Genomic DNA, 24,452 nt, shown 5'->3' with positions numbered 1-24,452 from the left:
TATAGTCCTTCCACCTTTTCTTTGGTCAGCCCGTGGTCCATTTCCATGAGCTAACTCACTGTAGAGGAGCTGCCTCAGCAATCTTTAGTCTGGCATCCTACAAACATGGCTGAGCCACCTTAAGCAATTGCTCCGGATCATGGTCTCTGTGGTTGTGGAGCTAGCCCTTCTCAGCACTTCAACGTTGGTTACCTTGTGCCACCACTTGAGCTTAAGGATTTGTCTTAGTGATCTTTGATGGAACATTTCTAGTAGGCGCACATGATGTGCGAGTGTGCACCACGTTTCACTACAATAGAGTAAGCATGATAGGACCAGAGCTTTGTATACTGTGGCTTTTGTGGCAAGCGAAAGGCCTTTACAGTTCCAACATCTGGTGGTTAGTGAGTGGAAAGTAGCTGTTCCCCTGGTGAGTCGTCTTTTGATTTTGGCATTGAGAGAGGCATCTTCAGAACGTTCTCCGCCAACACTGCAAAAAATTGAAAACTGAATTTCAGGAGGAAATTCCTTAATACAGGTAGTAGTCGAATTACGGCCTATGCGACTTACGACTGATCGACTTTACGACCGTCTGGTTATGACTGGCAAGTGTTTCCCTGAGCTAGCTGAGCGTACGACAGTTTCCGCCCCAGCTCCTGGCAGCGCCCAGAATCCAGCCTCTCGCCGCGTACAACAGTTTCCGCCCCAGCTCCTGGTTTATGAAACGAGCAAATCCTCCCACCAGCCCAAGCGCTGCAACAGCTGATGATGACGTAGACGACCCACAGCCAAGCACCAGTGATGCCAGCGGTCACTAAGTTTTGTATTTTGCTATGTTTTACATTTGTATTTTGGTATGTTTCAAACTAAAATGTTTTCTATTTTTCACACCTGTATTTCGTATTTTTTGTTTTGCACATATTAAACAAATTGTACTGTAGTATGCAGTGTTTGACTTAAACCAAATAATGAGCCAAGGTAAGGAAATAAGAAAATGTTGATAAAATAAGACTTTAAGATGATTACAATATCATTACACATCACAATATACTTATGTTCATTTAACATAGGCCGACTTATTACCAGATCAGTTTACGACCGGTCAGTCGTAACCAAACGCAGTCGTAAGTCGACGCATACCTGTACTGGTGATATTATCTTGCTGCATGGACAGAACATTTTACTTGACAAGACATCTTGAAATAAGTTGGCTACAACCTAGAACTAGTTTTAATAATCTCAGAGTTGGTGTCTTGTAGTCTTCTACACTGCAAAAATAATATCTTAACAAGTTAGAATATCTTGAATATAGTTGAAACGATCTAGCATTTCCTATTAGAAGAATATAAGACACTAACTCTGAGATTATTAAAACTAGTTCTAGATTGTAACCAACTTATTCCAAGATGTCTTGTCAAGTAAAATTATCTGTCTATGCAGCAAGATAATTTCACTAGTATTAAGGAATTTTCTCCTCAAATTCAGTTTTCAGTTTTTTGCAGTGAAGGTATGTGAAGCTGTGTGCCTGGGTAAGTTTGTGATTATCTATGGTGATGGGGGGGGGGTGTCTATCTACAGTGGTATGCAAAAGTTTGGGCACCCCTAGTCAAAATTGCTGTTACTGAGAACAGTTAAGCAAGTTGAAGATGAAATGATCTCCAAAAGGCATAAAGTTAAAGATGACTCATTCCCTTTATATTTTAAGCAAAAACAATTTTTTATTTTCATCTTTTACATTTTCAAAATGACAAAAAAGGAAAAGGGCTTGAAGCAAAAGTTTGGGCACCCTGCATGGTTAGTACCTAGTAACACCCCCTTTGGCAAGTATCACAGCTTGTAAACACTTTTTGTAGCCAGCTAATAATCTTTCAGTTCTTACCTGGGGGATTTTCACACATTCACTGCAGAAAATAAAAATCTTAGGAAGTTTATTTGTCTATTTTCAAGTCAAAACATCTAGCCACCCTTATTATTAGGCATAATTGCCCAACAAGCAAAACCTCATTTAGCTAGAAAGGCTAGTCATCTTGAAAATCTTGTATAGACAAAATGTCTTGAAAAAGTCTTATTTGGAGCACCTTTGAAAATAAAACAAGTTTTTTTTTAAAACAAGTAAGTACAACCCTGATTCCCAAAAAGTTGGGACAAAGTACAAATTGTAAATAAAAACGGAATGCAATGATGTGGAAGTTTCAAAATTCCATATTTTATTCAGAATAGAACATAGATGACATATCAAATGTTTAAACTGAGAAAATGTATCATTTAAAGAGAAAAATTAAGTGATTTTAAATTTCATGACAACACCACATCTCAAAAAAGTTGGGACAAGGCCATGTTTACCACTGTGAGACATCCCCTTTTCTCTTTACAACAGTCTGTAAACGTCTGGGGACTGAGGAGACAAGTTGCTCAAGTTTAGGGATAGGAATGTTAACCCAATCTTGTCTAATTTAGGATTCTAGTTGCTCAACTGTCTTAGGTCTTTTTTGTCGTATCTTCCATCTTATGATGCGCCAAATGTTTTCTATGGGTGAAAGATCTGGACTGCAGGCTGGCCAGTTCAGTACCCGGACCCTTCTTCAACGCAGCCATGATGCTGTAATTGATGCAGTATGTGGTTTGGCATTGTCATGTTGGAAAATGCAAGGTCTTCCCTGAAAGATACGTCATCTGGATGGGAGCATATGTTGCTCTAGAACCTGGATATACCTTTCAGCATTGATGGTGTCTTTCCAGATGTGTAGGCTGCCCATGCCACATGCACTAATGCAACCCCATACCATCAGAGATGCAGGCTTCTGAACTGAGCGCTGATAACAACTTGGGTCGTCCTTTTCCTCTTTAGTCCGAATGACACGGTGTCTCTGATTTCCATAAAGAACTTCAAATTTTGATTCGTCAGACCACAGAGCAGTTTTCCACTTTGCCGCAGTCCAGTTTAAATGAGCCTTGGCCCAGAGAAGATGTCTGCGCTTCTGGATCATGTTTAGATACGGCTTCTTCTTTGAACTCTAGAGTTTTAGCTGGCAATGGAGGATGGCACGGTGAATTGTGTTCACATATAATGTTCTCTGGAAATACTCCTGAGCCCATTTTGTGATTTCCAATACAGAAACATGCCTGTATGTGATGCAGTGCCGTCTAAGGCCCCAAAGATCACGGGCACCCAGTATGGTTTTTCGGCCTTGACCCTTATGCACAGAGATTCTTCCAGATTCTCTGAATCTTTTGATGATATTATGCACTGTATGTTCAAACTCTTTGCAATTTTACACTGTCGAACTCCTTTCTGATATTGCTCCACTATTTGTCGGCGCAGAATTAGGGGGATTGGTGATCCTCTTCCCATCTTTACTTCTGAGAGCCGCTGCCACTCCAAGATGCTCTTTTAATACCCAGTCATGTTAATGACCTATTGCCAATTGACCTAATGAGTTGCAATTTGGTCCTCCAGCTGTTCCTTTTTTGTACCTTTAACTTTTCCAGCCTCTTATTGCCCCTGTCCCAACTTTTTTTGAAATGTGTTGCTGTCATGAAATTTCAAATGAGCCAATATTTGGCATGAAATTTTAAAATGTCTCACTTTCGACATTTGATATGTTGTATATGTTCTATTGTGAATACAGTATCAGTTTTTGAGATTTGTAAATTATTGCATTCCGTTTTTATTTACAATTTGTACTTTGTCCCAACTTTTTTGGAATCGGGGTTGTAAATTTTGGACATTTGTCAAATGCGGTTCATCTTGTTTCAAGAAAAAAAAACAAAGTATGCTTGTTTTGGGAATAAATGAACTTTACTGAAATCTTTGAATCTTTCATTACAATTCAACTCCACCTTACATATCCTAAGTTTATTGCGACTGTTTTCTCAGTCATTCAGAGTGAGGTTTTTCTAGATGCTGTACATACTCTAGACCAGACAAGTGCCTTCAAAAAGGCTATGAGTGAGTGGAGGGCATTTTAGTGAGGTCTTTTTGGAATGCTGTGAGTTAAGTTCAGTGTTTTTTGTTTGTTTGTTTGTTTTTGTGCCTGATCTTGTAAACCCCTCGTACACATGAATAGTCAGTTCCCCCAAAATGCACTGTTGCTTTGGCGTTGTGTAAGCACTGTAAGTCAAAATGCGTAGACTTTTTTTTTGTGTGCCTGATCTTGTAAACCCCTCGTACACTGCACTGTTGCTTTGGCGTTGTGTAAGCATGTAAGTCAAAATGCGTAGACTTAAAAAAAATTTTTTTTTTTTTTTGTGCCTGAGGTCCTGGGGAAGTGGAATCTTAAGAGATGTTTTAATGTTTGAATGTTGAAATGGGGAAAAAAAAACCTTGTTGCAATGCTACACGTGTCGTCAACTTGATTCAAGGTAATCTCTGGTCTCATATCTAGAGTATTTTACTAATTACAGGTCACAAAAGGAGAATCTTTTAAGCTAGCAATGCTTAGTTGTAGAATTTAACAATCCTAATATTAGTATATTTATCTTAAATTCAGTTTTTACTGCTAAGACTTTGTCATGAATTTAAGTGAAATACCCTTAAAATGAAATAAATAAAAATGACTTGAATGGCTAAATGTAAGAAGTACGATCTTTTTATAAGAACTATTTTGATTATTTTGAGTTAATCAGATCTCGCATAATAAGTTCCCCAATCTTATTTTGGAATTATTTCATCTAAAAACAGGCTAGATTTTTCATCTTACTTTAAGAAATCTTACCAAGTCAAATTTGACTAGTTCCATTGGCAGATTTTTTTCACCTGATTCAAGCAAATATGCTTTGTTTTAATCTTTTATTTCTTATTTTTGAAAGGCCATTTTTTGCAGTGTTCGTCCTTGCAAAAGGCTTCCAGTTCTACAAGTTTCTTGGGCTGTCTTGCATGCAGTGCTCTTTTGAGATCTATCCACAGATTTTCAATGATGTTTAGGTCAGGGGACTGTGAGGGCCAGGGCAAAACCTTCGGCTTGTGCCTCTTGAGGTATTCCATTGTAGATTTTGAGTTGTGTTTTGGATCATCGTCTTATTGTAGGACCCATCCTCTTTTTAACTTCAACTTTTTTTTTACAGATGGTGTGATGTTTGCTTCCAGAATTTGCTGGTATTTATACGAATCCATGCTTCCCTCGACCAATGAAATGTGCCCTGTGCCACTGGCTGCAACACAACTCCAAAGCATGATCGATCCACACCCATGCTTCAGAGTTGGAGAGGTGTTCTTTTCCTGGAATTCGGCACCCTTTTTTCTCCAAACATACATTTGCACATTGTGGCCACAAAGTTCTATTTTGATTTCATCAGTCCACAGGACTTGTTTCCAAAATGCATCAGGCTTATTTAGATGTTCATTTGCAAACTTCAGACACTGAATTTTGTGGCTAGGACACAGGAAAGGTTTTCTTCTGATGACTCTCTCATGAAGGTCATATTTGTTCAGGTGTCATTGCATAGTAGAACAGTGCACCACCACTCCAGGGTCTGCTAAATCTTTCTGAAGGTCTTTTGCAGTCAAACAGGGGGTTTTATTTGCCTTTCTAGCAATCCAATGAGCAGTTCTTTCAGAAAGTTTTCTTCATCTTCCAGACTTCACCTTGATCTCCACTGTTTCTGTTAACTGCCATTTCTTAATAACATTACAATCTGAGGAAACAGCTACCTGAAAACACTGTGCTACGTTCTTGTAGCCTTCTCCTGCTTTGTGAGTATCAATTATTTTATTATTCAGAATGGGAGGGAGTTGCTTAGAGGAGCCCATGGCTGTTGATTTTAGGGACAAGTTTGAGGAGTCAGAGAATTTATACAGCTTTGAAATCTGCATCATCTGACCTTTCCTAACAAAGAATTTGAACAAGCCACAGCTCAATAAGCTAATTAAGGTCTGGAACCTTGGTAAAAGTTACCTGAGATCTCAAATGTATTGGGGTGCCCAAACTTTTGCATGGTGTTCCTTTTCTTTTTTCACTCTCCAAAAAATAATACACAAATCTTGCAGGAAATGCTGAAAAGAAATGTGTCATCTTTACCTTTATGCCTTTTTGTGATCAGTTCATCTTCTGCTCACTTAACTATTCACAGTAACAGACATTTTCAGTAAGGGTGCCCAAACCTTTGCATGCCACTGTATGGTGATCACATTGGCAGTGCATCACTTCCATTTTTGATCTACTGATGGTGAGCTACTGATGACTTGATGCCCAGTCATCACAGGCAGCATTGAGGACCTCTGCTACACTTTGAAGTGATTCTGCTGTTTTGGCACAGAAGGCGGCATCATCAGCGTACAGGAAGTCATCCAGTCTGGTGGTCTTGGCTGATTTGGTCTTTAGGTGCCTAAGGTTGAACAGCTCACCATCAAGCTTGTACTTGATGTCTATGCCAGTGTTCTCCATGGATTTATGAGCATGGCGCACAACAAAGGAGAATAAAAGGATGAACAATGTAGGGGCCAGTATGCACCCTTGCCTTAGTCCCGACAAGACCTTGAAAGGCAGCGCCATTTCACCATCCACCAGTACTTGCATTACCATGCCATCATGGAAGCTGCTAATGATGCTTATTAGCTTCACTGGTATCCTGACTCGCAGCAGCAGTTGCCAGACTAGGTCCCTGTCCACAGTGTCGAATGCTTTAACTAGATCCACAAAGATGAGGTGAAGTTCTTGATTCTGCTCATGGCATTTTTCCAACAACTGTCAGACCGAACATCATGTCTGTCGTGGAACAACCAGATTGGAAACTACACTGTGCCTCTGGTATGTATGGAGCAATCCAAGGCCATATTTGGTTTAGAATAACTCGGACATATAGTTTACCAACAACAGCCAGAAGTGTTATGCCATAGTAGTTTTCACAGGTATAACAGCATTTCTTTTTGAAAAGCTTGATGATTATGCCATTCTTGAAGTCACTGGGGACACACTCTTCTTCCCAGATAATCAGAAGAAGCTTGTGGAGTTCACTAACAAGTTGTGGACCCCCTGCTTTGAGGACTTCACTAGGGATGTCATCTGGACCCGGTGCTTTCCCTGACTTAAGCTGTCTAAGTGCATTCTCAACCTCAGTGAGTGCAGGAGCCAGCTCGAGTTGGTGCATGATCTCAGCTTGAGAGAAGTCATCTAGGACTGATGTATCTACCATCCCATGTTGGTTGAGGAGGGTGCTGAAGTTCTCTCTCCACCTAGACAAGATATCTTGCTTTTTAGTGAGACAAGCTCCATCTGCTGCATTGATTGGGCTGGTGCCACCAGACTTCCATTGAGGAAGCAATCTAACAGCTTCAAAGAAGCTCCTGGAGTCATGGCGCTGAAGTGCATGGGACTCAATCTCAGCAGCTCTGTCAAGCCACCACTGATTTTGCATGCGGTGGAGTTCACATTGATAGAGGTTACAGGCTTCCCGGTAATGCTGGCGATTGTGAGTTGTTACATTTTGAAGCAGAGCTCTGAAACATTCCTGTTTCCATTCCAGCAGCTGTGGAATTGTAGCATTGTTCTCATCAAACCAGTCCCGGTGTCTCTTGGTTTGTAGACCAAGGGTTTCCTCAACGGTGTTGTACAGGGTAGACTTGATTTTATACCAGAGACCCTCCAGGTCATCAGAGTCAATGTCTGGCATCTTCAAGTTGATGGTAGCCTCGAACTCCTGTCTGACCTCAGGTAGGTTTAGGTGTGCAGTATTTAGGCAGAGAAGTGTTTTCTTGTGTCTGCATTGGGTGGAGATGTGAAAATGCAGATTGAGCCTAGCACAGATCATCCTGTGGTTGGTCCAACAGTCTGCACTGCGGTGGACCCTTGAGTCTGCTAGGTCGCTCTGGTAATGCTGTCTGACGATGATGTAGTTGATCATGTGCCATCTCTGTGAGCGAGGGTGTTTCCAGGTGCCCTTATGGATATCATGGTGTGAAAACAGGGTGTTTGAGATCACAAGACCAAATCTTGTGCAGAGTTCTAGTAGTGTGATGCCTTGGGCGTTTTCCTCACCAGGGCCATGCGGCCCAATTACATTTGGCCAGGCATTGGTATTAGTACCAACTCTTGCATTAAAGTCACCCAGGAGGAAGAGCCTGTCAGTGGGTGGTACATCTGCATGTACTGAGGTTAGCTGCTCATAGAAGAGTATCTTTTCCTCCATTGATCTCTTAAAGGTTGGTGTGTAGATACTCATGATGGTGGCATGACAGTGTTTAGTCAGCAGGATATGCATGGTAACTATTCATGAGTTGATAGCTTCCCAAGAAACTACTGCTGGTCTGAGGTTGGATTTCATCACAATCGCAATGCCCTCCTGCTTCAGCTGGTTGCTGTCCCTTCCTGAGTAGATGAATGTAAATTGCCCTTGGTGAATTCACCTGTACCAGGGATGCGACACTCACTTAGACCTGTGATGTCAATGCGCAGTCTTTGTAGCTCAGATGCAATAAGAGCTGAATGTCGCTCAGGAGTGTGGCATTTGGAAGAGGAGGTATCGGACATGGTTCTTATGTTCTAAGATGCAATCTTGATCTGCAAGATGTATTTGTGATGGCGTTTGGGACTTTCAGGTATGGAGGGTCCCATAGGCTTTGACCCCGCCCCATCATTCCTGCGGTGGCACTTCCCATTCACTTGATGCTGTAGCGATGTTGTGATTGAAGAGTCTTTAGCGGGTTTGAAAAAGTTCATTGCAGTAAGGGTGTCGACCTCATTGCTGCTAGCAAGTAGGCTGCCCAACTTCTGTACTTGCACCCTTCTTCCAGAAACACAATGAATGGACTCATGGGGAGACACAAATCACCAGGTGCGGTACTGGAGAGAAGCGGTCAAAGGTGATATTCACCATTTGAGTCAGAGGGCTGAACCTTGGCTTGGTCTGACTCAGGCAGGCTGGCCGTTCCAACTTCCGATATGTTGGTGTCTCTACGCCCTAAGGTAGCTTGCCCAGTACCTTTTCTCCATAATGGACCCAAATGGACTGTTGTTCATCAGACCCCTCCTCCAAGACCAAGTCCGGCAAGGTTGAACCTGCTGGAGGCCCTACTGGACCTCTGCCGGCATAAGCTCTTAAGCTCATAGGGACATGCAAACTGCTACATTACAACAAGGTCACAGTCCAGAGTAGCAGTCATATCACAATGACCAAATTTCACCAATTATATGAAATTGAAAGGCTGTCTACTTTTAAGTTTAGCAGCACCATGCATTGTCAAGTCAAGTTTATTTCTATAGCACTTTTAACAATAGACATTGTCGCAAAGCAGCTTTACAGAATTTGAATGACCTTAAACATGAGCTAATTTTATCCCTAATCTATCCCCAGTGAGCAAGCCTGTGGCGACGGTGGCAAGGAAAATCTCCCTCAGACGACATGAGGAAGAAACCTTGAGAGGAACCAAGAGAGAATTGCTTTTCCTATCTAAAAAATGCCATGTTCTAGAGATGTCCATGTCTTGCTAAAACCAGAATATACTTGGTTTTCATTCTCCTATAAATGAAATGTCTGCTGAAAGGGAAAGGTAGAGATAGAGGTGGTTAGAAGTTTTGTTGTTGGCTTGGTAGTTGACATGATTAGCTTGGTATGCAGTATGTTATTAAAGAATCAATAAAGGGGGGTGTAATGAAAAATTTTAAGTGTTTAGGAAGATTTTAAATGTCTTAGTTTAAATATTTAATTTCAACCATCTAAGCAGAAAATTTTTTGTCCGTGTTTGTGTGAGACGAGACTGTTTGTATTCATTTGGTATCTGTTGGATAATGTTTGCACGCACTCACCTGGCTTCAAGGTTTTCACATATTTGGGCTATAAAGCGAGCACAAAAGGGATGAGATGTGCTCTTCACTGAAGAAACATTATCTTTTTTCTAGTGAGAGCCCTATCTTGCAAGATTCAATAAAACCTGTTTCTTCTGTTTGCTTCAGCTTCTGGGTTTCAGCATGTTTAATTCTTTTTTCAGAGAATGACATGGTTAGCTTGGTATGCAGTATGTTATTATCCATCAGGTGCAACACTGTCCAGTACAGGATCAGTCCCATTTACACTGTTATCTGTTTCATAATTTTGTATCATTTTCATGAATGAGTTTGGTTTGTGTAGGGCTTCCCTCCCAGTGTGTTTATCGAGACATACCAAAACTAGTGGACTGCTAACCAAAGCTCAGAGAGACTCCACATATCGTCATCAAGGAAGAGTTATCCTGTGGCAGATCCCAACCTAGTATGACTTTTCGCTGGCACCATCAGCTTGATGGAATGCCTACCAAGGCTGAAGGGTTCTATCTGCCCTAGTTTTTATTTTGGGGTTGCCCTTCCCCTAAATTAGTTGCTTCTCACAGCTATCGAGCCTAATCCACCTGCAGCAACTGGTTTTGAGGCACCAGAAAGCTGCCTTTCAGTCCTTCTCCTGTTAGTTACAAACCGTTCTGCCATACAGAGTCAAGTCATGGCCTAATGGTTAGAGAAACAGCTTTGGGACCAAAAGGTTGCTGGTTCGATTCCCCAGACTAGTAGGATTGACTTAAGTGCCCTTGAGCAAGGCACCTAACCCCCAACTGCTCTGGCAAGAGTGGTGATGTACCTTGTGTCTGATTAGCCAAAGAAAAACTGATGATGTGATCATCAGTTTGGACATTGAACCCGACCAACTGAACTGTTCTGCCATGAGAAGTCAAGGAGCTGGACTTAGTTGTTGGAGGCTCTTTGAGATACATGCCATTGGAGTATTTTATAGATCAGAGAAAGCTCATGTTTTCCGATCACTGCGGCATTGACAACCTTAGAACCTGATTTATTATTATTATTATTATTTTTATGGCCCAAGCATCACAAGTGCAGGCCAAGGGCTAAAGGAGGTGCTAATGCCCTAATGTTTTTGGAGTCTTTTTATTATTTTTTTAAACTGCATTGATTCGTGATTGAGGCATTTGCCATGCGTGAAAACTAACAAATTTTGGCACATACATCAAAAAATGACAAAAAGTGATGTAGTGCATGGGCTTGGTCCAGGCACTCCATACCACCCCCAAATGTAGGCAATGGTCAGGATGAAGTTCCTTGGATATGCACAAAATTTGGTATGTTCATTGCTCTCATCATATCAGGCAAAGCCCACTTGGTTATATGGGACTTTCACCAACAGGAAGTCAGCCATGCTGGATGGAGTACATGATTTTTAAATATTCACACAGTGTATCTGAAAACTCATGAAACTTTACATATACTTTTGTCTTAGCACAAGTCAATTTGATATTGTAATTCAGCATAGGTGTGCCTCATTGGTTCAGTCGTTCCCCCTTTGTTCTAAATGAATATTTGATGTCTTTGGCAACTTGGAGTGGAAGGGGCTCATTGCACTGGGTTACAGTGCTAGTTGCAATGAGACCTCCACTGATGGTGCTGATATTAAGTGGGTGCTGTAATGGTTGTGTGGGGAGAATGAGATTCTTCACAATGATTTTCTTCACACAAGTCAATGGCAAAATTGCCTGTGACTGGAGTTGACCAGGGGTGAGAAAACAAAGACAGATCCTGAGTATCTTATCTGAACATGCAATGTGAAAGGTTGGTGAGATAATTAATAAATGAAAAAGACTCAATGAGGGTTTGTGTGAGGGTGCCAGTGTTCTCTCAGCCTGGGGTGCTGAAGCAGGTTTTCTGAGATGAAATGGGATAGTGGTCCATGAAGTGGTTAGCGATGCCACAGAAGAAACATAGTCCTTCCTTTCTGCATTTCTTACATTCGGTGGGGCTGATCTTTTTTCATCTGAGCTGTCTGGGCTCATGAGAGTCAGTGGTGGGCACCTGGTTGACTGCTTCACATAGGGCCTGGTGGCTTTTCAGCAGATGATTGAGGCGGATGGTCAGATCTTTAAGGGAGTCCAGGAACATTTTATCACCAGCCCCTGATGGAAGGCTGTTTTCAATGGTAGTTTGTTCCACCCACTCAAAAGCATATTCAGCTGTGCTCTTTTTCCCCGTGTCACTGCTAGTAATGATTCTCCAATCTACTTTCCCTCCAGAGTGTGATCAAAATCTCTACAAAACAGTTTCACAAAATGTTCATAAGAGGAAAGGGACTCACCACTTTGTTCCCATGCAGCGGTAGTCCATCTCAGGATTTTGCCTATGTGCAGGTTAAGAAATGGGGCAATCTTCTGATGAGCTCAGTGGTTTGGCCAAAAAATGTCTCGGGATGGGAGATGAGAGAGGGAGGCAATGGAATTGTGCTGTGGTGACACCTGATGTTTTAGGAGATGATTTGATTCAGATGTCCCACTCACGCATATGTTGTTGCTGTTTTCCAACAAGTTTTCCTTGAGCTGATATAATGCTTTGCCACCCTGCCTCTCCTGCTACATCCACCGAGTTGTATCTGCATGTATGCTGCATCAGTCAAATAGATGCTGGAGGTAGATGCAAATGCAGAGAGTTTATTTGAAATAGGGCAGACAAATCCAAAATGGATCAGGCAGAGTCAGGGAATTAGCAAACCAAGGCTATGAATGGAATACGTGAATCAAAACTAGACTAGTTCAAACCAGGAAGGCACATGAGAACAAAGGCTTGGTAAAGTCAGGGAACAAATAAAACTGAGCATTTACTTCACAGTTTAAATATTGTGTGGTATGATTGTGGACAGGTGTGCATGGTTAAAAGTCCAGTGACTGTGAACATGACAATGAGTGAGGTGTATAGGTGTTGTAGTCCATGGAGGCCATGTTTGTCAAGTTTATTTGTATAGTGCTTTTAATAATAGACACTGTCGCAAAGCAGCTTTACAGAAACATGTCTGTGAAGATTCTCAGTCATCCAGGTCATGGTAAACTGTGGGTGGTAAAAGAGAGCAACTGGACTTGCTTGAAGATTCTTGAAGACATTTCACCTCTCATCCGAAAGGCTTCTTCAGTTCTGTCTGACTGGTAGGGAGCATCAGGTATTTATCCTCTCATGGATGAAAAGCTCATCTAAGGTGTCATTGAGTCATCCTGTTGTTGTGGGTCACTGGGGGCTGGTTGTGAACGGCCTCGAGAGTCATTAGGATGATCAATGGATTGCCCGTTAGGGTGATCAATGGAATGCTGATTCTCTCTGTCCTCCTGTGAGTCACTGAAAACAGCTGGGTTTTGGTGTGCATTCAGTTGTTTGGAAAATGTGCCAAGGACTGCATTGTAGGTGGCTGATAAATGATGTCTTAGACCCCCACCTCTGTTCAATGATGGCCGTTCCAGGTTGACAAAAATGGCTTCTTTAACTCCTCGCTCATACCAACAATCTTCTCTGGCTAAAATGCGTACGTTGCAATCCTGAAATGACTGTCCTTTGTTGTTAAGATGAAGGTAGACAGCAGAGTCCTGGCCTGAGGAACTGGCTCTCCTGTGTTGAGCCATACGCCTGTGAAACGGTTGTTTTGTCTCCACAATATACGAGTCCATGCATTCCTCACTGCACTGAATGGCATACACTATGTTGTCCTGTTTGTGTCTGGGTATTCTGTCCTTAGGGTGGACCAGTTTCTGCTCCAGAGTGTTACTGGGTCTGAAATGTACCAGAATGTTGTGTTTGTAGAAGATCCTCCTGAGTTTCTCAGATAGACCAGAAATGTAGGGAATGACAATGTTCTTGCATTTGTTCCTGTTATCCTCCTTGTCCGTTTTGCTAAGGACAGAATACCCAGACACAAACAGGACAACATAGTGTATGCAATTCAGTGCAGTGAGGAATGCACGGACTCATATATTGGGGAAACAAAATAACCGTTTCACAGGCGCATGGCTCAACACAGGAGAGCCAGTTCCTCAGGCCAGGACTCTGCTGTCTACCTTCATCTTAACAACAAAGGACAGTCATTTCAGGATTGCAACGTACGCATTTTAGCCAGAGAGGATCATTGGTATGAGCGAGGAGTTAAAGAAGCCATTTTTGTCAACCTGCAACGGCCATCACTGAACAGAGGTGGGGGTCTAAGACATCATTTATCAGCCACCTACAATGCAGTCCTTGGCACACTTCCCAGACAACTGAATGCACACCAAAACCCAGCTGTTTTCAGTGACTCACAGGAGGACAGAGAGAATCAGCATTCCATTGATCACCCTAACGGGCAATCCATTGATCATCCTAACGACTCTCGAGGTCATTCACAAACAGCCCCCAGTGACCCACAACAACAGGATGACTCAATGACACCTTAGATGAGCTTTTCATCCATGAGAGGATAAATACCTGATGCTCCCTACCAGTCAGACAGAACTGAAGAAGCCTTTTGGATGAGAGGTGAAATGTCTTCAAGAATCTTCAAGCAAGCCCAGTTGCTCTCTTTTACCACCCACAGCTTTACAGAAAATTAAAGACTGAAAGCATATGAGCTAATTTTATCCCTAATAAATTTATTTATCCCTGATGAACAAGTTTGTAGGTTGTGGTGCATTTTGTGAATTGGAGGGTGGAACCGACTCTAGTTCTGTTGTGATGGTGAGCATTAGAAATGTATTTACAATATCAGTGACATCTTCTCAAGATGTGATATGGTTTTATTTTAAATCAGTAAACTTTATTATAACTAGTCATTAAAAGTAACTCATCATTTGTACTTCTAGGACCTACATGTGTCCCTCATGTTTCTTACATTTACACATTCAATAATAAGAACTGACCCAAACTAGATCCAATATGGGACAAATAGAACCCAATGTCAATGGCTTTGACGGGGTGCCCCTGCCACCAACTCTAAGCCTTCTTGTTGCTAATTTGCATGCCTGAAATAACCTTCCTTAACATGCAGATCAAACAGGAGGGATGCTGTTTAAGACATTTGACCTTCCAGTGACTTTGATTATGATCGAATCAACTTCAAAATCAGTTTATGTGCTGGTTACATTCTTGAGATCACACATTAATGTGAATCTTGGAAGGATGGACAGACACATGGATGACCCAAAAACACAACAGTGGCCACCTACTGGCAGAGGCATAAAATGTGCTTAACCATACCGGTATGTGTCAGAAAACAGAATCCAGGGACACATGTCTGCCCAGGGGCATTTTGAGTTATTGACAGATTCAGAAAGTACAGTTTCTAAGCTTTCCAATGATGCCTTCCATGTGGAGAGCTGACAATATTTGAAGAATGTGTGACCTTTTGAAAGTGTATACTTCTTAAAACAGAAAAGGGAGAAAATCGCCCTCAAAGTTTTCCATCTCAGGTACTCTGGGTGTAGGGCAGGCACATAATGGTGCTCATTTGCATGATATTAAGGAAAACCCTACCCCCTACTAGCTAGCACGATACTACTTTCATGTAAACAAAGATCACCACATCAATTTTCCTTCCATGCAAAGTATGCCCAACACAATTATGAAGTACAAAAATAAGTCCTAAAGTATACTTTAACGTTTTGTGGTTGAAAAATTACTCACACCATAAGAAAGAAAGATAGCACGATGATGACACAACTAACACAACACTAGTTTCATGTAAAGCCTCGGTCACAACCGGCCGTACAGTACGTGCTCCTACGGCCGGTCTACATGCAAGAAACGCAAGAAACGCACGGAGGGTGCGTGTGAAACGCACGAGAGCGCGCGTGTGATGTGCTGATTTTCGAGCCGCAGACCGGCCGCAGAGGTTCTTTGTCATGTCAAACAAACTCTACGGGCGCTTACGTTTTTTTTCAGGTTGCAAGACAAACTTACGGCCAATGCGCGTCTTTCTCCATGAACAAAAAAAAAAAAAACGCAGCGATTTGGGAAACGCCAAAAATCGCACGGCCAAAAAATCGTACGTCTGGTTGTGACCTAGGCTTAACCAAACCACAACACTCTCCGTTACATGCAAAAATAACCACACAGCCTTAGATTAATAAACTTACCCCATCAGAAAGAGAAACGGCGCCTTGCACACACCAATGCCTCCAATGGAATGTAATCCTAGAACGGTCCGTGTATCATCCGATCATTCAAGTATTCCATTCAATCTGGAAAACGAGGTTGCGTTTTTTTTTGCTAGAAATGGTTATCTCCGATGTAAATACCGTGTGTCTGTTTGCTTCGCGGTGTTTCAGCTCCTCTGCGCTCTGTTTAACTTGCTCATTCCATAGTGAAATTACATGGCTCTATGCAGGTTAAGTAGCCATGCGTTCAGCTCGCATCATACAGCTTATTCGCGAAAAAAAAAAAACAAAAGACTTAAATCATCATGTGAATGGCCCATATGGTAATTTACCCACACCCCTCCAGCAGGCTACAGTCCTGACAAAAACGAGACTATTTGCAACAAAAAATGTATGCTTTTCCAACAAAACAATCTATTATCTGAAATACTGATTGCATTCTTCAAGATCTCAACTTGCACATGATGGAAAAAAAACAAAAATCACAAATTTCGAAAAAAAAAAAGCTTCTTTTGCGATTATCTCGGATTCGTTTTGGCCGACATGTGTCCCTGGATTCGGTGAGGGGTCACATATGTTAAAGTTGATGTTAAAATATTATTGGTACATTCATACAGAAATTAAAATTTTGTGCATGATAAGAAATAAAATTGCACATTACTGCTTTTGACAGAAAAAGAGGCCAAACTACTCACTCAATTCTATGTTTTTTTTACTCTTTGTTTTTCTTTGTTAATGACGTTGCACATTGTATAATGTGATATATACAACCAACCATCACCACCATTGCTGTAGGGCAGGTATCCAAACCAATCAGCTGGCACTGTGGATACAGGACCAAGAGCAAATGAAGGTTTCTTGTGCCAAAACATGTTCATTTTGTAGTAAAAGAGCTCTCTCTCTCTTTCTCTCTGTGTGTGTGTGCGTGTGTGTGCGTGCGTGCGTGCGTGGTGAATCACCATGTGCATCACGGTAGTAGGCATGTGTAACACTGCGAAAGCGCTCCTGTCCTGCAGTATCCCAGATCTGAAGAGATAAGAGAAAAAATCATTGTGAGATGAGAATGTTTAATTTTTTCTATTGCTATCCCTCATTCATACAGCTTTTTCTCTGGACCTTTTTTAATTTCACATGAATCTCTTAATCTGGGAGGTAATCCTATAGCAGGGGAGTCTAGTCTTATACAAAAAGCGGTGCTGTAGCTGCATGATTTTATGCATAAGCCACATCAAATAACTGATTGACCAAGATTAAACAGATTCAACAAAATTACATCTTTTTCCTGTTTAAGTAGAGTAGAGCTTGCACTTCAGTCAGTATAATCAATTGGAATAGGTCTCTCACCTTTTGTGATGAACAGTAAGTGACTATGTATTTTCTGATACCATGCCAAGATGTCTTTCCACTTTCAGTGAATTGTGCCATGAAAGCTAGGTCACAACCTGATCACACATGAACCATTTAGTTGTTCTGCATACTGGGGTGGCATGATGGTGTAGTGGTTAGTACTGTTGCCTCATAGCAAGAAGATTCTGGGTTCGAGCCCAGTGGCTGACGGGGGCCTTTCTGTGTGGAGTTTGCATGTTCTCCTCGTGTCTGTGTGGGTTTCCCCCAAAGACATGCAGGTTAGGCTAATTGGTGGCTCTAAATTGACTGTAGATGTGAATGGTTGTTTTGTCTCTATGTGTCAGCCCTGCGATGATCTGGTGACTTGTCCAGGGTGTCTGCCTCTCGCCTGTAGTCAGCTGGCATAGGCTCTAGCTTGCCCATGACCCTACACAGGATAAGCAGTTATGGATAATGGATGGATGGATGTTCTGCATACCAGCATTTCAGTGCATGCAATAATATGTATGCCCCCCAAAAAATAATAATAATCAGGCTGTGCTATATGAGCCAGCGTGCTACACCAATTTGGATGCAGGGAACCATCAGACTTTACCATTAGTGGTGCATTAGGAATGCTTTTGTATTGCAATATGCATAGTTTATCAGATCACATGATCAATGAAGTTTAATAAAATTGATAAATTGTGTGACCACCCAGTCCCTCACTTGCACAGATACTATACCATGAATTGGGTTAGGCACTCTGTCAGCTGTGACAAGTGGAAGATCCAGCTTCAGTTTCCTGAAGGCAGATTTAGTATTAGTTTGCAGCACACTCCTTACTGTGGGGCCACACTCCTGCATTATGCTTTGGTAATGATGCTAATTCTCTTGCATATGATTCAACTGCCAACTTTTCTTCATTTCAAGATAGCGAAGCCAAGTTTCTGATTCTAGGAGGTTGGCTAGCCAAGGCTTCTGCACATTCTGTTCCTGCCATGACAACATGGAGAAAGACCATGCCTTTTCCTTCGTAATAACTGTCCCATCATCCAACTCCATAGGTGCCAAAAAAAAGCATCTAACTAACTTGCTATCCTATCCTGAATTTATAAAATTATGAAAATTGGTAATCTTTTTTCCACAGCTTACATGCTATGGCCAACAGCCACAACCAACAAAAACAGGCCACATGTCTATTCTAAGTTCACACTCAATTGTGGTAAGAATAGCTAGTCAGAAATTCACAGTCAAACAAAATATGCATCAATTTACATTCCTTTGATGGTGCATATTTAACAATAACAAATATGGAAAATAACAGAAATCTGGAATGCTATCTTTAGTGTATTGAATCCACATCAACTCCTCTACAATACAAGAATGGGAAAGGGGACAATCTTTATGTAACTGGTATTTTTTATGACCATATGGGTCACAGTCACAAGATGATGTATTTGCTGTTGATACTTGACAAGTGAATGAGTAAATGGGAATATTCCACTCATTCAAAAAGCAATTGCCTTGGTGGTTTAGAATGAAAAAAAGTATAACTTATCTTCAGACTACATTGTTTGTGCTATTACTAAAACTGATGTTGTATCTGTTTGGTTTGAACCACATTCTAGTGTAACAGGGTAATTTATTACACACACATACACACACACACACAGTGGTGCTTGAAAGTTTGTGAACTCCTTAGAATTTTCTCTATTTCTGCATAAATATGACCTAAAACATCATCAGATTTTCACACAAGTCCTAAAAGTAGATAAGGAGAACCCAGTTAAACAAATGAGACAAAAATATTATACTTGGTCATTTATTTATTGAGGAAAATGATTGAATATTACATATCTGTGAGTGGCAAAAGTATGTGAACCTTTGCTTTCAGTATCTGGTGTGACCCCCTTGTGCAGCAATAACTGCAACTAAATGTTTCCGGTAACTGTTGATCAGTCCTACACACTGACTTGGAGGAATTTTAGCCCATTCCTCTGTACAGAACAGTTTCAACTCTGGGATGTTGGTGGGTTTCCTCACATGAACTGCTTGCTTCAGGTCCTTCTGCAACATTTCAATTGGATTACGGTCAGGACTTTGACTTGGCCATTCCAAAACATTAACTTTATTCTTCTTTAACCATTCTTTGGTAGAATGACTTGTGTGCTTAGGGTTGTTGTCTTGCTGCATGACCCACCTTCTCTTGAGGTTCAGTTCATGGACAGATGTCCTGACATTTTCCTTGAGAATTTGCTGGTATAATTCAGAATTCATTGTTCCATCAATTATGGCAAGTCATTCTGGCCCATATGCAGCAAAACAGGCCCAATCTATGATTCTACCACCACCATGTTTCACAGATCAAGGTCAAGGTTTTTTTTATTTGCCATTTGTGCATAAACCAACAGTTCAGACACATTGGAAATTCTGTGCAGGGATCTCTCAGTCAACAGATTAGAAAATATAAACACTATAATAAAAATATAAAATATAGAAACACTATACAATACGTTGGGGGTGGAGAAAAAAGTTATATGCTCAAAATTTTAAATACAAGTATTAAACAGAAGGAGAGGGCAAATGTTAAATAACATTAATAAAATAAAAGGCTAGTCCTGAGTGCTGTTCCTGGATTATTAAAAGAGGGGAAAGTTATATGGAAATATTGCACATTTTGGAAGGGGAATGAAAGTTATTTGGGGATATTGCACAGTTAAAATATTGCACATTTATCAAAGGCTATATGACACATAATCCTGTTTCACAGACAATAGTATATCACATATTGCATATGACAAGTGAAGTGAGGTAGTAATGGTTATTGTTATGCTTATTCAATAATTTTGTTTTGCCATCAGTCTGACTGTGGCAGGGAAGAAGCTGTTGAAGAGCCATGTTCTATGAGTGATGATGCTATCTGATCTGCTGTGTTGTACGTGCAGTGTTTGTGTCTGAGCAGAGAGTGAGCTGGGTGGAGAGAGTCTCTGATGATTCCCTCTGCTCTTTTCTGACAGCGCTGCACATACATAGAGTCCATGGAAGGAAGTTTTGTCCCTATGATCCTCTCTGCAGTCTTTATGACTCTTTGCAGAGCCTTCCTCTCTGCCTGTGTGGTGTTACTGTACCAGACAGTGATGCCTGCGGTGAGGATGCTCTCTATCAGTCCTCTGTAGGCCAGGGTGAGAGGGCAATGGTTCAGACCAGCTTCCCTGAGCAGCCTGATGAAATAAAGACTTTGCTGGGCTTTTTTCACTGTGGCTGTGGTGTTAAGAGTCCAGTTCAGGTCAGATGTCCCAGGAATCTGTAGCTGTCGGCCCTCTCCACCTCAGTCCATTTGATGATGAGAGGCTGTAGAGGGGAAGGATTCTTCCTAAAGTCCAGTATTATTTCTTTGGTCTTGTCTGTGTTGAGGATGAGGTTGTTCTCCTCTCCATAGAAAAGAATGTTGTTTACCAGAGTCCTGTACCCTGACTCGTCTACCCCCTTGATGAGCCCCAGGATAGTGGTGTCATCAGCATATTTGATGATGAAGGTGTTGTCCTGGGTGGAGACACAGTCATGGGTGTACAGGGTGAAGAGTTTGGGGCTAAGACAGCAGCCCTGTGGGGATCCTGTGCTGACTGTGAGCTCAGCAGACACCTGTCCTCCCATTCTCACCACCTGTGGTCTTTCTGTCAGGAAGTCCAGAATCCAGTTGCAAGTGGGAGTTGGGACACCAAGGTCTGTAAGCTTCTCAATCAGCTTGCCCGGGCAGATGGTATTGAAGGCAGAACTGTAGTCCAGTTAGAGCATCCTAGCATACATTCTGCTGCTTTCCAGGTGTTGTAGAGTGTGGTGTAGGGTTATTGCTACCGCGTCGTCCACTGAATGATTGGGGCAGTAGGCAAACTGAAGGGGGTCGACAGTGTCTGGGACCATGTGGTTGATGTGTGTGAGGACTAGTTTTTCTAGGCACTTCATGGCGACTGATGTGAGTGCCACTGGCCTGAAGTCATTTAGGGTGGATGTGTCTGGTCTTTTGGGGACTGGTATGATAGAGGAAGATTTGAAAATACGGGGGACTGCAGCCTGGGATAAGGACAAGTTGAAGATGTCAGCATACACACCAGCTAGTTGTTCCCCACAGGCCTTCAGAACTTTGGGAGGGACTCCGTCAGGTCCCACAGCCTTGTGGGGGTTCACCTTCTTCAGAGCCTTTAGGACCTGTGTGTGTGTCACCTGAAAGGCAGTGTCTGGAGGGTCACAGGGGGCTTTTGAGGGTGTCTCCGTATTCAGCCTGTTGAACCTGGCATAGAAGGTGTTAAGGCTGTCTGGCAGGGTGGCATCTCGGAGGACTGTGGTTGGTGTGGTTCTCCTATAATTTGTGACAGACTGGATTCCCTGCCACATACTGCATGTGTTGTGATTGAGGTAGTAGCTTTCAAGTTTTTGGGAGTGAGCCCTTTTTGCTGCTCTGATGGATTTCTGCAGCTTGTACCGGGCTCTCTTATACTCCACTTGATCTCTTGACTTGAAGGCCTCTTGCCACTTCCTGATTTTATGTTTTATGTCCCCATTAAACCAGGGTTTTTGGTTGGGGAACATATGCACAGTCCTGGGAGGTGCACATATGGACGTGCACCAGCTGATGTAGTCACTCACAGTTTCTGTGTATTCGTGGATGTCATTAGTGGCCTCTTTGAAAGTGCTCCAGCCTGTGGCCTCTAAGCAGCTCTGCAGGCTAGGCTGTGCACCTTCAGTCCAGGTGTTAACAGTTCTGACTGTGACTGGTTTTGTCTTGAGCCTTTTGTTATAAACTGGTTTGAGCCAGATTGCTAGGTGGTCAGACTTTCCAAAATGGGGTTTTGGTTCAACTGAGAAGGCATTTCTGATGTTGCTGTAGCAGTGATCCAGTGTTTTATTTCCCCTGGTGGGGAAAGTCACAAACTGATGCAGTTTAGGCATGTTTTTCCAGAGATTGCAATGATTAAAATCTCCCAGAATAATGACAGCAGCATCAGAATACATGTTTTCATGCTCAGTGATCATGTTGTGTAGCTCCTTCATTGCAGCCTCCTCCTTGGCAGAGGGGGGATATACACGACACTCACAATGATGCATTGCAGTTCTCTGGGCAGATAAAATGGTCTTAGCTTCAAAGTCAGATATTCCACATTTTCAGAACAAGATTTTGAGATGATCTTACAGTCGGTACACCAGGATTGTTTGACGATGGCGGCAGTTCCTCCTCCGCAAGTCTTGCCGCTTCCCGCAGCGCATCGGTCCTCTCTGAAGACTGTGTAGCCATCTGGTGTTATTGCCTCATCGGGTGTCCTCTCCCCCAGCCAGGTTTCACAGAAACACAATATGGAGCAATCCTGAATGTCCTTCTGCGTAGAAATCCGAGCGTGGAGTTCGTCCATTTTATTTTCCAGAGACTGAAAGTTTGCAAACAATATAACTGGGAGGGTTAGCCTTCCATTGCGAACCAAGCGCTGGAGCCTTTGGTCAGCTCCTCCCCGTCTGTCGCGCCTCCGCTTCGGCCTGTTGTTCTCAGGAGAGCTCCCTGTCGGCGGCCGGCCTAGTGTCGATTCAGCATAGCATGTTAGCTCAGGGTAGGATTCCAGTGCGCTCTGGTCGAAAAGTCCTAAATGACTCCGCTCTCTCAGTTGTAATAAGGTCGCCAGATCATAGAAAATGTTAGCAGAGTGTGTCTTAACTCAGCACAAAAAAGTAAGAAAGAAAAGAAGACAAAGAAGTAACTTGACTCGGAGAGCTCCATGACGTCGCCCTCTGGGGAGCACCATCTTGATCAAAGATGGGATAATGATCCAATATTACATACAGGTATCTGTGAGTGGCAAAGGCATGTGAACCTCTAGGATTAGCAGTTAAATTTGAAGGTGAAATTAAAGTCAGGTGGGATAAGGTTCTTATGCTGGAATGCAGTGTTTTCCTTTTTCCAAACATAATGCTTCTCATTTAAACCAAAAAGTTCTATTTTGGTCTCATCTGTCCACGAAACATTTTTCCATTAGCCTTCTGGCTTGTCCACGTGATCTTTTGCAAACTGTAAACAAGCAGCAATGTTCTTTTTGGAGAGCAGTGGCTTTCTCCTTGCAACCCTGCCATGCACACCATTGTTGTTCAGTGTTCTCCTGATGGTGGACTCATGAACATTAACATTAGCCAATGTGAGAGATGCCTTTAGTTGCTTAGAAGTTACCTAGGGGTCCTTTGTGACCTCGCCGGCTATTACACGCCTTGCTCTTGGTGTGATCTTTGTTGGTTGACCACTCTTGGGGAGGTTAACAATGGTCTTGAATTTCCTCCATTTATACACAATCTGTCTGACTGTGGATTGATGGAGTCCAAACTCTTTAGAGATGGTTTTGTAACCTTTTCCACCTTGATGATCAACATCGCTTTTTCTGAGGTCCTCAGAAATCTCCTTTGTTCGTGCCATGATACACTTTCACAAACGTGTTGTGAAAATCAGACTTTGATAGATCCCTGTTCTTTAAATAAAACAGGGTGTCCACTCATGCCTGATTTGTCATCCCATTGATTGAAAACACCTGACTCTAATTTCACCTTCAAATTTAACTGCTAATCCTAGAGGTTCACATACTTTTGCCACTCACAGATATGTAATATTGGATCATTTTCCTCAATAAATAAATGACCAAGTATAATATTTTTGTCTCATTTGTTTAAATGGGTTCTTGTTATCTACTTTTGGGACTTGTGCGAAAATCTGATGATGTTTTAGGTCATATTTATGCAGAAATATAGAAAATTCTGAAGGGTTCACAAACTTTCAAACACCACTATAGATTGCAGAGGTCTAAACCAGGTCACTGACAAGTATCCTTATCCTCTTCCCTTGGTTCCAGCAGCTCTGGAACAACTTCGGACCATTAAAATCTTCTCCAAACAAGACCTGCGCAGTGCATACAATCTGATCCAAGTCTAGGGGGTGACGAGTGGAAGACCACTTTTCACACCACTGCTGGACACTTCGAATACCAGGTCATGCCTTATGGCCTTTCTTTGGCTCCCAGCGTGTTCAAATGTTTTATCAATGATGTGCTACGGGACATGTTAGGCAAATATGCCATCACATACATTGCCGACATCCTGATATACTCCTTAGATGTCCGTCTTCACTAGGAACATGTCAGAGCAGTCCTCAGGCGACTACTGGAAAACAACCTCTACGTGAAGGCTGAGAAGTGTGAGTTCCACCAAAGCAGAATCTCCTTTCTGGGCTCCATCATCAGCGCCAAAGGAGTAAGTATGGACTCAT

At 42.1% G+C, this 24,452-nt stretch overlaps 1 protein-coding gene across 2 annotated transcripts in view; it reads right to left on the bottom strand.

Annotated features, from left to right (window-relative positions):
• LOC132868489 (ras-related protein Rab-26-like) overlaps positions 1 to 24,452 on the bottom strand; it is a 451,289-nt gene that overhangs the window by 220,056 nt on the left and 206,781 nt on the right. For both annotated transcript variants that reach the window (XM_060901404.1, XM_060901405.1), the window contains exon 4: positions 16,792 to 16,858. In XM_060901404.1, the coding sequence (XP_060757387.1) occupies positions 16,792 to 16,858 (67 nt within the window). The remainder of the gene's footprint in view (positions 1 to 16,791; positions 16,859 to 24,452) is intronic.

Source organism: Neoarius graeffei, chromosome 20, assembly GCF_027579695.1.
Source record: "Neoarius graeffei isolate fNeoGra1 chromosome 20, fNeoGra1.pri, whole genome shotgun sequence".
NCBI classification, from domain to species: Eukaryota; Metazoa; Chordata; class Actinopteri; order Siluriformes; family Ariidae; genus Neoarius; species Neoarius graeffei.
The sequence above is the reverse complement of the archived record's forward strand: the minus strand, read 5'-3'. Positions and strand labels throughout refer to the sequence as shown.